Source organism: Maylandia zebra, linkage group LG16 (assembly GCF_041146795.1).
Source record: "Maylandia zebra isolate NMK-2024a linkage group LG16, Mzebra_GT3a, whole genome shotgun sequence".
Taxonomy (NCBI): Eukaryota; Metazoa; Chordata; class Actinopteri; order Cichliformes; family Cichlidae; genus Maylandia; species Maylandia zebra.
The window spans coordinates 4525574-4540791 of NC_135182.1; the positions used below are offsets into that span (position 1 = coordinate 4525574).

Sequence of the window (15218 nt, forward strand, 5' to 3'; positions counted from 1 at the left end):
CAAATGGAAAGAGGATCGAAACACCGAAAGTGTAAAAACATTAAAATTTTATTTACAAATATGTACAAAAATAATGTCCCTCTTCCTGACGTGTCTGTGGAGCCTCCATTTGGTCCACAAATAAATACCAGTAGTGAAATGGGCTGCTGTAGAGGTGAATGTGAGTGGCGTTTAGGTTGGACGGTTTCAGGATGCTTGGTCTGCTGGGTTCATTACTCGGCCCATGAAGAGGATGGATCCTGAATTGGAAAGCAAATAAATATTTTGCATTAAAGGATCATGTGGAATGCTAGTTAAGCACTAATAATTATAATTAAAGAGATATAGGGAGAAATTGCACTGATGCAGTCTTTGTAGATCAACTTAGTGTGTTTTTTGATATCACCACTAGAGGTGGCCATATCAATATATTCAAATCCTTCACGATTGTTTGGAAAATCATGCAGAGAGCAAGACTGGCCTCAGATAAACAGAGGTACCCTGCAAAAACTATTGCTGTAATTTCATATCTTTATCCATATTCATGACACTCACTTTGTGACATGATCACATGAACTAACTGCTGCCACCAACCCAGTGATTGGTCTTTTCGTCCCTTGACGCTTCATGTCAAACTCTTGGCTACATGTTCCAGTCTGAGCTCAAGGGGGCTGGACCAGTAACGCCACTGCATCCTGAACTAATGCAAAATCCACAATATGCATACTGTAAATAAGCACGAGTTGGTATAGCTTACAGTCATACCAGCCCAATTTTGTTTATCTCAGAAGCTAAGCAGGGTTCGTACTTGGACTGGAGACTAACTGGGAATACCAGGTGCTGCAAGCTTTGCGAGCAGTTGTGCTTCATGCGCTAGTCTACCAATTGGAAGGTCACGGATCAATTCCCCAGCTGGTATAGAAAGAAGTGCTTGTACGACTGGGTGAATGAGGCTTGACGTAAAGAGCACTTTGAGTGCAGTTACTGTAGAAAAGAGCTATAAAAGTATCAGTCCATTTACAACTATGGTGTTTCAGACAAATAGATCTCTAAAAAACAGGGTGATTTCAGCTGCCTCCACATATACACAGAAGTATTTTACTTCTTTATGATTAATAAATTATCTGCAATTTTCCCACTGCAAAGCCAACCACAGCCTCCAGGTTCTGGCCCCAGTGGAAGGCTTTTGTTTCGTCGACCATACTTGTATATACGAAAACGTTACTCAAGCATAAGTAAATAGTGCTTTTGTTGGAGATTACATCAGACGGTACAAATCTGATTTGCAATACTGTGCCAGTTTTTTTGTGTTTTGCTCAAATGTTCAAAAAAAAGGGATAAATACCTGTTTTAATGTGTCGAAGCAGAAATAAGAAGGGTCGGTCCGCCTTGAAAACAGGAGCCCGGGATCTTTTGAGTAGCACCATAGCTGTGTGAGTAAAGAGTGCGTTTTAACAACCTTATATGATAAGCACTCATTATTGTTCCACTATTGTAACAGACATTACTCACCGGTAGCAGCAGCTGCCTTTGTTCCATCCTCTGTGACTTCTATTCTTACTTCATGGAAGGCATCAGACACATAAAGACCCTCCTCTGCTGGAGGGAGTAAAAAATATTGAGCAGCCGTTTGCATGAAACATACAAAAAAGCTTTTGAAACAGGTATTTTGAACGTACAAGCTGACCTGATATTCCAGTGAAGTCAGCTGCTGTCGGGTTAAAGGCGTCACTGACGCCCAGAGCAGGGAGCACCGACCTCAGGTTGAATTTGTTCTGCATTTTAAATCTGCAAATACCAGACGGAGACTATGTAATTTGCTGTTTTATTTCTCGTTTTTTCTAAACGAAACCTAAAGATGGTTTTCAAGCACAAAAGTCTGTAATCTGCTGCACCTCGGCAGGAAGATGTCCATTTTGGTTCTCCGCAGGCCGCCGTCCCAGGATGCCAGCTGGCGTGCAGTGAGCTGGGCCTCGAGGGAGGACAGCGGAGTCTTCCTCTCACTGGGAAGGACCACCTGCAGACTCAGGGAGCGGCCCAGGTACGGCAGCTGCAACACGGTGTAGCGCTGTTCTGACGCTGTCCTGAATTGACCTGCCAGAGAGGTGAACAAGTTCAAGTGTTTACAGTTTCCATCAGATCTTTTGGTCATTACATGCTTTGTTTAGCTCCTTCTTGTGGCTGCTGTGCTGGGTCTACAAACCTGTATTTATGTAAGCTTATAATATTGTAAACATACACATACATAGAAATAAACCCTTTTATTTTTTAACTAAAGCTTTTATTAACAATATCAAATCTGACGGGTTGAGTGCAATGACAGCAAATGATTGATGATGAAGAAATGGTTCAAAGTTCTTCACTTCCTTTAAAGTACACGATGCAAAAGGTTCTCATGAAAACAGATACGGGGCAAAGCATGAAACAAGCAATCCAAGTGATGATCGGGACTGCAATGCCAACCTAAATAATTTAAGAGTTCCAAATGTTAAAAGAAGTTTGGTCATCAGTAAACTCCTGAGGGGACTTTTAAGATGAGTTTCACCAAACTGCAGTGGTGTTTTGTCTTAGATACAATTATAATTGTAGCAGCAACAGCACTTTTTCAAATTTCTATCAGCAGACCACATGGGAACCAGTTGTAAACAAAACACTGATATATTAGCACCTCATTAAGGTTTAGCTTTTAAATGCATCTGCACCTGGAAACAGGGTGGGTAGATAAGAGAGTGGGTGGGATCTGAAGCCTGTAAGTGTCAGTGAAACATCGCCTCTTACCAAAGCTAACCTCTGCGGCCTGATACATCATGGGCACCTTGATCACATTCCCATCTGAGAGCACAAACGGCAGATTCTGGGTGTTGGTGAACATGAACTGCTTCTGCCAGACGCCCTTGAAGGCCACTGTGTTGACCAGGGCCACCTGCGGCCGGTGTCCCCACCAAAGAGCCTCTGCTTGGGCCTCGCCCGAGCCTGACAGCTCACCGCTGACGCTTCCTGCCAGGAGATGCCATGACTCATCTGAAACGCACAACGGAAGGTCAATGTACAGACCACCTGACCTACAGGCCATGTAGCAGATAACACAATCTGTAGAAATGTTTGAAAATGGGTTAGAAATTCATGTTTTTTCTCATAAGGGTTCCAAAGAAACCTCTGCTTTGAAAATTGGAATTAAATACTGGGCCCCGGTTCAGATGGGCCTGGGCACCTTTTCCTTGGTGGGTTGCAGAGTATGGGGGTGCCTACTGGGGTCAGCGGGGGAGCTGGCCTTGGGGTAAAGGTGTGTCACCAGGGTGCAGGGGAGGCATCCCCCTCCCTCTGTCCCCTTCTGGCTGCCTGTGCCTCAATTTTATCCCACAACTTAGACATTCACATTATTCACACTCTCATTACACATACATATAGGATCTTGGGGGTGGGCACAATCACGGAGTCCAAAATACCATCAGGGTGTATACCTCACCCCTGACATCGTTGCCCACCTCTCAATTTTAAATACACTTAGTCATTGAGGGCTAGCAGGAGGGACTATGCGCTTACCTGCTGCTCCTTGGCAGGTAGCTCCATGCCCTCCTGGGTTTTAATTGCACCTTAGAACACATATGCATCAACACTACAATGAGCGGGTGGAGGGAGGTTTGGAGTCTTCTCCCACCCCCATTCTCTGCGGCCTGCTGGAGCGGGAGGGCTAGTAGGAGGAGTTGGCCGTCCGACTGCGGTCTGGGGTGTGGGGCCTCCCTGCTGCTGCGGAGTCGGGGTGGTCTGCCTCTCCCCACCGCAGGGAAAAGGGTAACACCACCTGGGTCTGGGTGCAATTCCCCCCTCCAGGGGCAAGGGTACCTAGACCCGGTTTGTAGAGTACGCTTGGGGAGTGTGATTGTGTGTACAGCGTCTCTTTATGTCTGTCTCCACGTTGGTTGAGTGTGGAGTGAGTGCATATGAGAGCATGAGGGTGGGAATGGATGTTTGTGTCTGTGTGTGCCTGTATGTCTGTGTCTATATGTCAGGTTGGGTATCAGACGCCACCTCTCTGGGGACACCTCAGGCCCTCCAAGGTTTGGAGGCCTATCTCCACCCACCACCACTTCCCCTGCCGGTGGCGGACTCCCTCAGGTGTCGGTGTGTTGGTGGTTCTTTGTGTCTGGGGGTGGGCGTCCGGGTACACACCGGCTCACTCCTTGGCGGCCGCTTGTCGGGGCCTGGGGCCTGGGGCTCGCTCGGGCCCCTTTGGAGGTGGGGTGCCCCCGGCCTCTCGGCCTGGGGCTCGGTCACTCAGGCGCAGCTGGCTGCCGGCGGAGCTCACGGGCGCGTCACTGCAACTCCCCCTGACTTCTGCTCCGCGGCTGCTGGGCGAGCCCTCATCTGGGACTCTCCTCAGCTCTTACTGGGACAGTGGCGCGGCTGCCCCTCTGTTGGTCTTCCATGGTCTCTTGTGTTCTGGGGGCCTCTGGATGTCTGGAGTTTTGATCTCCTCCATACCCGCTTCACACCCTGGAGGACGGGGCTGTGGCCCCCCCACACTCCCTAGCAGATCATTACATGGAGAAACCTTTGGAATGCAAGCATGCTGATCCACACAGGTATGCACACATGGGTATTCACAGACGCGGACTAAAGCTTTCTTGGCTGCTGCCTCAAAGCACACTGTGCGCTGTCTATCTTGCGTGCTGCACAATATCGTTTATTATTTAGTAAATATTGATATCTATGACTAGCTAGTTTATTGTGATGGTGCTTTGTTTTCTCTATTATTATGTTGCTCTTTGTTGTTTGCTGTCTCCTCTGTTTGTTTTTTTTTTGTTTGTTTTTTTTTTTTCTCCATACAGGTGACCCAGGAGTTCTTTTTTTTTTTGTCTCTCTTCCCCCCCCTTCTCACCGTCTCTTCTCCCCTTTGGTTTTCTTTCTTTCTCTCCCCCTCTCTCTCTCATTCATTCCCCGTGTCCTATTTATTAAAAAAAAAAAAAAAAAAAAAAAAAATGACAAAGGATGAACTGAAGCTCTGCCATCACGTAATGTCGCATACTGCTGTTTCTGATGTCATTTTAAAAAAAAAAAAAAAGAAAAAAAAAAAGAAAAAAAGAAAATTGGAATTAAAACTGCTTTAATATATTTTCTAACACCAGGGGGCAGAGGAACGCCACGAGCTAAAAATAATATCTCTCTTATGTTTTTATTGCCAACATATTAGGAAGCCGCTGCCCAGCAGAAAAGGATTGTCATCATCTCAGTGAAGTCAAGTTTTAGTTTGCTGTTGTGTGGTCAGTGTGAGAGGACTTGATCTAAGTGTGCTTTCACAAACAGGAATGCACAGGATGTGCATTAAACCAAAGCACTCTGAAAATCTCCACATCAATGTTAATTTTACTGCAGGATCCATGCCACGCTAATCTGTGTCAGCATAAGAGTAAAAGTTAGTGGGAGCTCTGTCTGGGTTACCTTGCTGGTGTCCCGCTCGCTCCGGTTGGCTGTGGGTTTGATTGGGCTGGCTGAAGTTGGCTCGGACCACGCTGGTGTTGGCCCACTCTGATGCAAGCTGTGTGAACCCAGGCAGGAGCTGGACACCACTCTGGATGAATAATGTGCAGGTCTGCTGCAGCCACATGCCCTGGCTGTTGTTGTTCATGTTGGCCTGGGAGTGCGACAGGAAGTCTTGTACGTGGGCATCTGCAGAAAAGGAAGACACAGATGTTTTTTCTACCCAGCTGTTGTCAACTACAGCCAGACGAGTTAGTTAGTTAGTTAGTTAGTTAGTTAGTTAGTTAGTTAGTTAAAATGATCTACACACAAGTCAAACACCGCTTTTCAGTGCTTGCTCTGAAAAGAAACCCTTCTGGAAACACGTCTTGCAATTCGAGCACCTTATTTGTGCACCTATTATTGTAGCTTTTAATGAACTTTCACTGCAGTGGTCACAATGGCATAAAGATATGCATGTCTAGAATCACACCTCTGGGGATTATATCTACAGCTATCTTTGCCTTGAATTCTCCCACTGATTTCAATTCAGGATTCTTTGATGACCATGTCTTTCGGTGTCGTGGAAATCCTTTTTATTTCATGATGGAAGCTAAATTAGAGCCTAAAGTCATCACTAGGAAGAGGTGGAGATAAATCCCCAGGTGTAATTTTCATTTTGTTTGTAAATTAAACACCTAACCTCTTGACCCAAAGGCCGAGCTGAAGAAGTCGTTAATGAGATTAGAGTTGGTGTAGAGGCAGGTATTATGGCTCCAGACACCACTATGCTCTGCAGGGCGAACAGCAGCAGGAGCACTGCTCCACACCACCTGGTACCAACAGCACTGAGGGCCACCCTCTTTCAGCCTCTTTCACACAGCATAAGGAGCCTCTAATGCCACCTGGATAAAAACGTACATTTCCATTCCTATATTTAAAAATTTTAAAAGAGGAAATATCAGAAACCTACCATTCACATTGTAGCCCAGTGTTCCCTCCAGCTGAGCAAGTGTGTTGCCCCTGGCGCCAAGCTGCAGGAGCGCGAGAGACAAGGAGACGCTAACTGGCGACACGATCAAGTTGGAGTTGTTCTCCGTCTCTGTGAGAGTCTGGTAGAGGCTGATGGCGAACCTGGTGTGCAGCTCCCTCATGCTGTCCTGAAGGCTGTTGTTGCAGTAGCTTCTCTCCACCAACCAGAAGCAAATGATGAGTGAGGCCACTGGCAGCCGACACATCTCCTCAGTGCTGCACGAGAGGATGTGTCCACAGGGTGCGACACGCGGACAAAAGCACAAAATTCTGGAAGATGAAAAAAAAAGAATAAAAAAAACTCCAATGCAGCAATGAAATCAAACAACATGCAACTATTTAAGGGTTTTATGTTTTATAGGAATGAGTGGGACACATTTTAACCACTCTATCCATCCCAGACAGGTGGGTCCGCTGGGATTCCTGCATCCTGCTTGTGGATCACTCAGTTATCAAATGTGGGAGCCTACAACGAGCTGGCATACAGCAAAGCAGACCTGCACCACTCAAAAAGGGAAGCTTTAATATTACCTTTTCATGATGCTCAGTGTAGTACTTTCTCCATATAAGGGTAAGCAGATTTGGCCTATCCTGAGTGAAAAGCTGTTTCTGGCAAGCTGCCACAATGAAATGATTTTCACATGTCAATACATGACTACAAATAATAACGAAACCCAGTTTAGTTAATGTAGGATTAATACTGCAGATTTCTCTCAAATAAAAAGTAAGATTTTAAATTTAGGACATTCCTTTTATTTGGAGATCAAAGTGTTGAAATGCATCTTTCTCTAAGAGGTAAAAGTAAAATATGTCAGTGCTGCACTTTTAAGGTACACTTTTGGATGGCTCAATGCATTTAACATGATAATTTTCTGTTGTGATGATAACTATCGGTGCAGCTGTGTGTCGTACCTGCGGACAGGTGAGGTAGTTTCCGTTCAACTGTTCTCTGACTGGACACAGACCATTCAGCCTCTGGAGCGGACCTGTGTCCTGTCTGTCCCCTGCCGTCAGTCACTGTCCCCCGGCTTCCTGTCAGTAGAGTAACCCCTCTTCTGCTCTCGGCTGTTAGCCTCTGGTTCAGTCTGAAGCGGTCTGTAGTCATAAGACCGTGTTTAAAGGGGAACGCTCCGCTCCGTGTTTGTGGTCTCCGTCGGCGATGTCCGTACCACTCGTCCGGGATTCCTACCTCCGCGGGGCTATAAGGAGCCAGGCGGAGGGAGGCATGTCACCGACCAGCAAATCCCAAACCAGGCAGAGAGGGGAAAAAACACCCACACACGAGTGCACAGAGGGGCAGGCATGCATCTGAAAATGCTACTGTGGAGACTCCTAATTGCTTACTACTAATAAAAGTCAAACACATTGAGGGATAAACCGTTAAAAAATGTATTATAAATAAGCTAGAGGCGAAACAACAGGCTGCTTAAAGCATGTGGCTTACGAATAGTTCAGCACTTTGGGAAATGAAAGTATTTCTTTGAGTTATTAGTTCTTATATTAGTAGTTAACATTGGTAGCTTTCATATTTGCCCTTTAGTGCAGCCCTTTAGCATAACTGGTACAATAAACAGCTAGCCTGTCTAAAAGTATAAAAAACTGTATGGCAGTAACTCTTTAAGCCCACCAGTGTTACTTTTATACCACACAAAAACTTTTATGTTTGCAGTAAGTTTCTTTCTGATTCACCCTAGCTTCCTGAGTCATTAGTTTAGGACTTTTTGTGTGTTTAGCGTTTTTATATACCTGTTTTAGGACAGTACATTATGATTGTCACAGTGGGGTTTAAGCTTTTTCATTGGCAGGTGTTTCTACAAAGGCAGCTCACTATTGTTGTTATCTGTACATGGACATGGCAGAGTTGGTTTTCTGTGCAGTACAGGCCAATAAAGAAGATTGTGCTCGAGGTCTGTTGCTTTATTATTCTGTTTTTAAGCACAGAGTGAATAAGCAAAAATACCTTCTACATCAATAAAGTGGTGCACGCTAATAAGCATAGAAAGTATAAAACATGGTTGAAACAGTCATGGATTGGCCTCCCCAGAGCCTGGACCTCAACATCAATAAAGCACTGTGGGACTGACTTGACAGAGAACAGAGCAAAAGACAGCCAACATCCAAAGAAGAGCTTTGATTGTCCTTCAAGAAGTCTGGAGAACAATTCCTGAGCACTAATTAAGTAAATTTCATGAAAGCTTGCCAAAGAAACTTAAGGCTGTGTTGAAAATAAAGGTGGTCTTACCAAATATTGGTATATACTGTATACCAATATTATATACCGTATTTCTGTGTATGTTTGCGCATGTTTCACAAGAATCACTGCACCTTTTCCCCATTTTCCTAGAAAAATATCTCAGCTTGCACAGTACTGTGATTTGATCATATCACATCGATCTTGAGGTTATAATGTTTGTGTAAGAGGCTGACTACTGCAAACACCTGCTTGTTTTTTTGAAGGTCACACAGACACACTCACTAAGACATCCATTCTGTTATACAAGTGCTTTGGCCTTTTGTTGTGATGATCAAAAGACATTTTTGCTTTGAGCGTCACACTACTGTGTCAGCATTTTTTAATTGGTATCGCTCTGTGAGATGTGGAAGCGTTGCTCCAACATGTGACGCATAACAGCATCTCAGCCTTCAAGAAACAACATTATATGAAACAACAGACTTTGAATGAGGTTTTTAAAAGTGTTTAGACATAATATTGTAGGGTTACAATGTAAGCACCTTAAGACAGAGAGAGAAGTCTTAGTAGTTATGTTATGAAACAGATTCTTCTTCCTCATCCTTATACCTACACATTACCTATGTAGTCTTCACATATGCTTACAGTATGTGTTCCATTACTAACATTCACCATGACATTATTATTGCATTTTGATAAAAAAAAAAACAACAACCCAAAAACATGAAGAATTGCAAATATTTGATCACGGTATGCCCTTTTTTTCACCTAAAATCAGTCTGCTCTGGAGTGATCTGCCCCTCAACTGTCCCTCTTAATTGGGGAAATGAGAGTCAGCAAAATAAATTGTGGGTATTTTTCCCATGAAGACAGAGCATGATTGGTAGCCATCAGGTATTTGGCAGCTTTGACTAACAGTGGATTCCAGCCATTACTGGACTTGACTAATTAGTGAAGCCGTGGCTTGGCTTCATTAACCAGAGTCAACGCATTCTTTAAAACCCAACTCTCCGACTCTAAAGGCAGGAATTTGGAATTTTAAGGACTTTGTTGGAGAACATGAGACATCACAGTGACTGACCAAAGACAATTCTTTGTAAAGATGCCACCACTGACAGCAGCTTTCATCTTGGTGGACAAGGGGCCTTTGGTGCAACACTATGTTAGAAATTCACATTGGTGAAGTAGAAATACTGGTTTGTACTCTCTACTTCTGATCCCTGGACATGCTACAAAGTGAGCTTCAGCGGCACTCAGAGTTCAAGATGCAGGTCAACTTACTCTACAGTGTTGCTGTAGAGTAACCTCCAAAGGGTTATATTCAAACGTTGATGTTTTATGGTGATGTCAGCAAATCCTCAAAAATGACATCTGGATTGTTTTCATGGCTCATTTGTGCTGATGTACAATGATTAACATATTGCTTTAAAGTTTGGGGAAAACAGTGAAAACTAAAGCTTTTTGCCTGTCATTTGACCTTGAAGCATTACATACTAAAATGGCGCTTGTTGCAGCTTTACAGTATGATTGGAGCAGAATTGGATTCTATAAGCTTTTTTGTAAGAGTGTTATACAGCTCTCTCAAAGTTTTTATTCATTTTGCCACTTGGTGTGATCTTGACCTTGACCCAAGTTTCACCAAAATTAAATCTGCTCGAGCTCTTATTGGTATCTAGCATCACACAGAGTTTGAAAATGATATCTTGAAAACTGTGGAGGCTGGACAGCTAATAAAGAGACTGATGGGCAAACAGACAGATGGAACCAAACACTGATAACACAGTCATCATCACTGCTCTTTGAGTAAGCAGCTACTTGGTCATTGAAGCGGCGCCCTTGCATGACAGCTGGCTTGTACCAGGCTACAGTGAAGACTATACTACAAGGCAAAGCACTTTAAGTCTTGCAGTTCTTATATAGACTGGGCCCAAGTGCGAACCCTAAGTTCATGCTCTGTCTGAAACTAGCCATGTTAGCTCTCTGTTTAAGCCAACTTTCTTTTGATTGGCTGTTGCTTGCTTGGTTTTTAATGAAGTGGTGATCTTGTATGGAAGGTTGTTTCCTCCACTGAAAATATTTTTGGGTTGTTTTTTTTTTTTTTTGCCATCCATAAGAAAAAGATTTGGCTTAGTATGTCACAGTTGTGAGATAACAACTCAAAAATGTTATGTAGCTCTGCCTAGGTTTATTTATTTATATATTTTTGAGTGGTGGGAACTAGTTTCTATACTTTGAGCCCTGGGTGTCCCACTGCGCGACAAAGATGCCCAATCTACCTTGGACCACAATCCCCAAGGGAGCAGGCCAGCAACCGCGCCAAGACATCCAGTGAGCTACCCCGGAGTCACCAAGCGCTTAAAGATATCTGCTCTCTTTGACATCATAGAGATCAAAGAGTATGGAAAAAATTGCAAACTGAGCATTCAGAGCCTCCTGACACATCATTCATTCACTGACACACACGAACACACACTTTGCAATCATTTTCAGTTTCTCCTTGGTCACTTTATATCTCTTTGTGGTTGTTTTTCACCTATTTATGCAGAACTCAAATGTAGTGCTATGCTAACTGAAAATGTAGTTAATACTAGAGATGAAGAGAAGCTGTTGATTCCTGTCTAAAGCCACCATTCCCTGCAGATCTACCTGACACTCCTTTGCACACATATTATGTTATATAATAAAATTAATGATGTAAGAGGCGCTCCCTTAGATTCCTGGGCACATATCTGGTTGGTTTGTTCAGGTAACGATCCATGCCAACACCTTTCATGTGCACATGCATTCAGCTTTTTGTTTCCAAGAGCTTAGAAATATTCAGTGAAGTTTTTTTTCCTTCCCGAAAGCAGCACCGTTAGTTGATGAGTATTTGTGCAACTCTGTGATATCTCTGCCTTTCTCCACATAGCAGCAACTTAATCCCTAACTAGTGGAGGCTATCCCCAGGCTCTCCATTCATATCCTTCACTGCAGTCTTCTCTCCACCCAGTGACTTTTACCCTTGCAGGGAAAATAAAGGTCATCTGAGGTCACAGTGTAGAAAGCAATGAAGAGGAACTATTACAACTAAAATCAACACAAGAAAAAAGAAGACAATAAAATGAAGGTGACAAAGGATTGAGAGAAAGCAGCTTATATATAGTTGTAGAAATGATGTGACAGACTCACTTACTCTGCTTCACCTCCAGTGGCCTACTTCCCTTCGGGCCCCGGGGCCTTGGGGCAGTTCATTAGGATTAAAGGGGATGCGGGTGTGTGGGGCCGGGCCAGGCTGCAACAACGCCGGTGTCGCCAGAGCGATCTGCCAGGTACGCCACGGCGGATTAGAGCCAGTAGTGCTGGCACTGGGAGAGGGGCGACGTGAGGGGACGTGTCCCGTGCAAGCATCACCTCACGGGGACATGAGCGTGGCTCCGGAGAGTTATGGGAAAAATCTCGGTTTTACTTTTTAATTTTCTTTGAAGCACAAGAAATTGGAAGTGGGTGTGGAAACAGCAGGTACTATGTGGGAAACTGGAAATACCCTAAATGTTTAAGAAAGTATCCCATGCTGCAACAAAGAAATAAAACATCAATGACACAAAAGCATCATTTTTGAAGCTTTTAAGAATCAGACAAAGTAACTGTAAAGCAGCTGTAGTTGTAACTTTTAAAATCCTATTTCTGTTTCACTATAGCACCATCTGCTGCCAGTTAATATAATCTCTTCACAGCCTAGTCAGACATCTGTTAACATTAAAAAGTCATAGTGGGACATAATTAAAACGAATTCGTTAGGGAAGGCACAGATAATTTGGTATATTTATATCGGTTTGTCAGGGTTTGCACACCCGCCTAAGGTCACAAGGCTGTGTTGTTTAAACAACACCTAGTTGGTACAAAGAGTGCAAACAAAATAACCAGCCCAAACTGTTGATATAAAGAAGGATGAATCCATGCTTTCATGTTGTTTATGCCTAATTCTGACGCCACCATCCAAATGTGACAGCAGAAATTGAGACAGGCGTGGCACCTGCACACGTTGGTCCTAACGAGCGGATATTTGAGTTACTGTTGCCTTCCTGTGAGCTCAAAGCAGTCTGGCTATTCTCCAGTGACCCCCAGTAACAACCAGGTATTTTCACCAAACTTCCACTCACTGGATATTTTCTCTGTTTTGGACCGTTCACTGTAAACTCTACAGACAGTTGTGTGGGGAAACTGCCAGTAGATCACCCATCTGCCACCAACAACCATGCAACAGTCAATGTCACCTTATTAACTTCTTCCCCTTTCTGATGATTAATTTCAGCATGGGCTAATTAGATATTTGTGTGAACGAGTGGCCAGTGAGCGTATAATTAAAATAGTAATGAATGCAGAGTTATTATACAATACACTGTAAGGAAAACTATACCGTTCCCCTTTATGCTAATAGCTTTATTAAACATACTGTTAAGTGGTATACTTATGGATACATAATAACTGGGCACTTCTGACTCATATCTATAGGGCTGATTACCAGTGATAACATCCATCCAATCAAGTGAATCTGGTAATCAATAATCTATCAGACCTATAATCAGGTTTTCTTTTTTATGTATATATTTCTAACCCAATTTGAAAATCCACTATCCTCCTTTTTCTGTCTTCCCTGCCTCTACATTGTGTCTTCTCTATATTTAAGTGATTTTCAGATCTTTGTTTTTTGTTTTTTTACATGTTGCAGAGCCCTGTAGTCCAACTATTATTCATTTCAACAGTTTCCTTGCACAGATTTTTAAAATTTTATACATTTAATCTAAGTTGTTGAACAAATTTTCCAAAACTGTCTGGGATCTCAGGATCTCAGCTTGCAGACTGATCTATTTTCCAGACTTGGCCCGAAGAGGTAATATATTACACAAATCTCTGTGTTGATTGGTGGATGATTACATCACCTCCTCAGGGTTGCAAGGTTTCACCATGACAACCAATGTGCACTAATGTTGGATATTTCTTCTTCAGACTGTGGACCACACAGGCAGGCTCGCACCTGCGTAAGTGCTCAAACAGTGCAGAGAGACAGCTTTCACAGTTCGAGCTGAAACGAGAGGTCGTTAAAGATTTTCCCGAGACGCAGAAGAGAGTTGCAGACCTCAGTGAAGCAGCTCTGACACATGCAGATACTGTTTCAGTGAGTCCTTGAAAGCCTGTGGAGAGATTACCTGAATTTATTCATGTGGAGATTACTTCAAAGGCGAGACCCAACTCTTAAGTAGTAATAAAAAGAAAATCACTAGAAGTGAAACTCTTGTACTCAAGTTACTTCTTTAACCTCAAAGTTCAGCACAAGAGGGCAGCACTGCATTGTACTGAAATACTTTATTGTAGTCTCCACATTCCAAGAAAAGTCTCTTAAGAAGATATCTTTTTCATATTTTTGCAAGTAATTTGTATTTAGGGAATTTTTTTTTTATTATAACAATGCTTCTTACACTGCTGGAAAGCCTTTCCACATAAACTGTGCCACATCTGCAAGGAAAAATGCATTTTGAAGGTTGAACAGCAGATTGAGTATTTGGTTTGAACTCATGAGAAATTTGCCAAATCTCTTCTGCCAATGCCAAACAACTTATTCTGCTGTTGACTCTTATTTTGAGGTTCTGGTACCCCAGGTGCTTACAATCGTATCCCTTATGAGCAGCACCTGTGAGCATGGACCCTACTACAGCGCTCAGTTGGTGTCTGCGCCAAGCATACCGTGTTTGACTGATCTGGATATGGGCCTTCCTACAAAAGTTGGTGTGAAACCTGGTACCATCTCTAATGGGGGATGTCAGAGACAGGCCATGAAATTGGCATCTCAAGAAGAAAAAGAAGACACCACAGGAAGACCATTTCCTCACCGTGTCATCACTCAGAAACTGTAAACTGTCTTCTACAGATTTGCAGGATAATATGGATGAGGGCTCTTTACCCAGACAAGCCGGAACAGACTGCACACAGCTGATCTCCAGTCTCATTGGGCTGCAGGAGGCCTCCTGTGACTGCCCTTCAGTGTCAGGTGCTGGTGTCTGCAACATGTGCACTGGAACCTGAACATGTGGGGAACGTTACGTTATAATTTGTGCAGATTCTGTCTACGGCAGTACACATAGAACATCATGCTGATTGCTGCACCGACACAGTAACACCTTTTGGTGGAGACGTGATGGTGTGGGGAGGGATCTGCCTCACTAGGAAAACGAGCCTTGTCATCATTGAAGGAAATCTCAGTGCAGAGATTCCAGTGACAGTCCCATATCTCCACAGTCTGGGACTGAACTCTATCTTCCAAGATCACACCCACCTCAAAGAGCAGGTTTATTGGAGACTACCTCCAGAATTTAAAAATGGAGAGGATGGAATTACCTGCCTGCAGTCCTGACCTCAACCCTGCTTATGGGATCAGCTTGGACATGATGTTCGTGCCAGAGTGACCAACACAATCACATTTGCTTACTTGTGACAAATGCTGGTTGAAGAATGTGATGTAATCCCACAGCAATACTACCGAGGCCCCTCTTTGTTAAAAGAATAAATTATTAAATTGCCAATT

General features: G+C 43.5%; 1 protein-coding gene across 3 annotated transcripts; it reads right to left on the reverse strand.

The window, feature by feature from the left end:
• Positions 1–30: 30 nt before the first annotated feature.
• serpine3 (serpin peptidase inhibitor, clade E (nexin, plasminogen activator inhibitor type 1), member 3) lies at positions 31–10902 on the reverse strand. Of its 3 annotated transcripts, none has more exons than XM_012924051.3 (9): positions 7381–10902; positions 6410–6738; positions 5419–5646; positions 2758–3000; positions 1875–2073; positions 1667–1767; positions 1492–1578; positions 1325–1408; positions 31–239 (listed from the first exon to the last, which is right to left on the reverse strand). In XM_012924051.3, exons 2-9 carry the CDS (start codon positions 6672–6674, stop codon positions 187–189), a joined length of 1260 nt encoding a protein of 419 aa, XP_012779505.1. In that variant the 5' UTR covers positions 6675–6738; positions 7381–10902; the 3' UTR covers positions 31–186. The 3 variants fall into 3 exon arrangements, with proteins under 3 accessions (XP_012779505.1, XP_023009283.1, XP_076730783.1); XM_023153515.2 differs by having other exon boundaries at positions 1492–1575; positions 7381–10901; XM_076874668.1 differs by lacking the exon at positions 31–239 and having other exon boundaries at positions 1659–1767.
• Positions 10903–15218: the final 4316 nt, after the last annotated feature.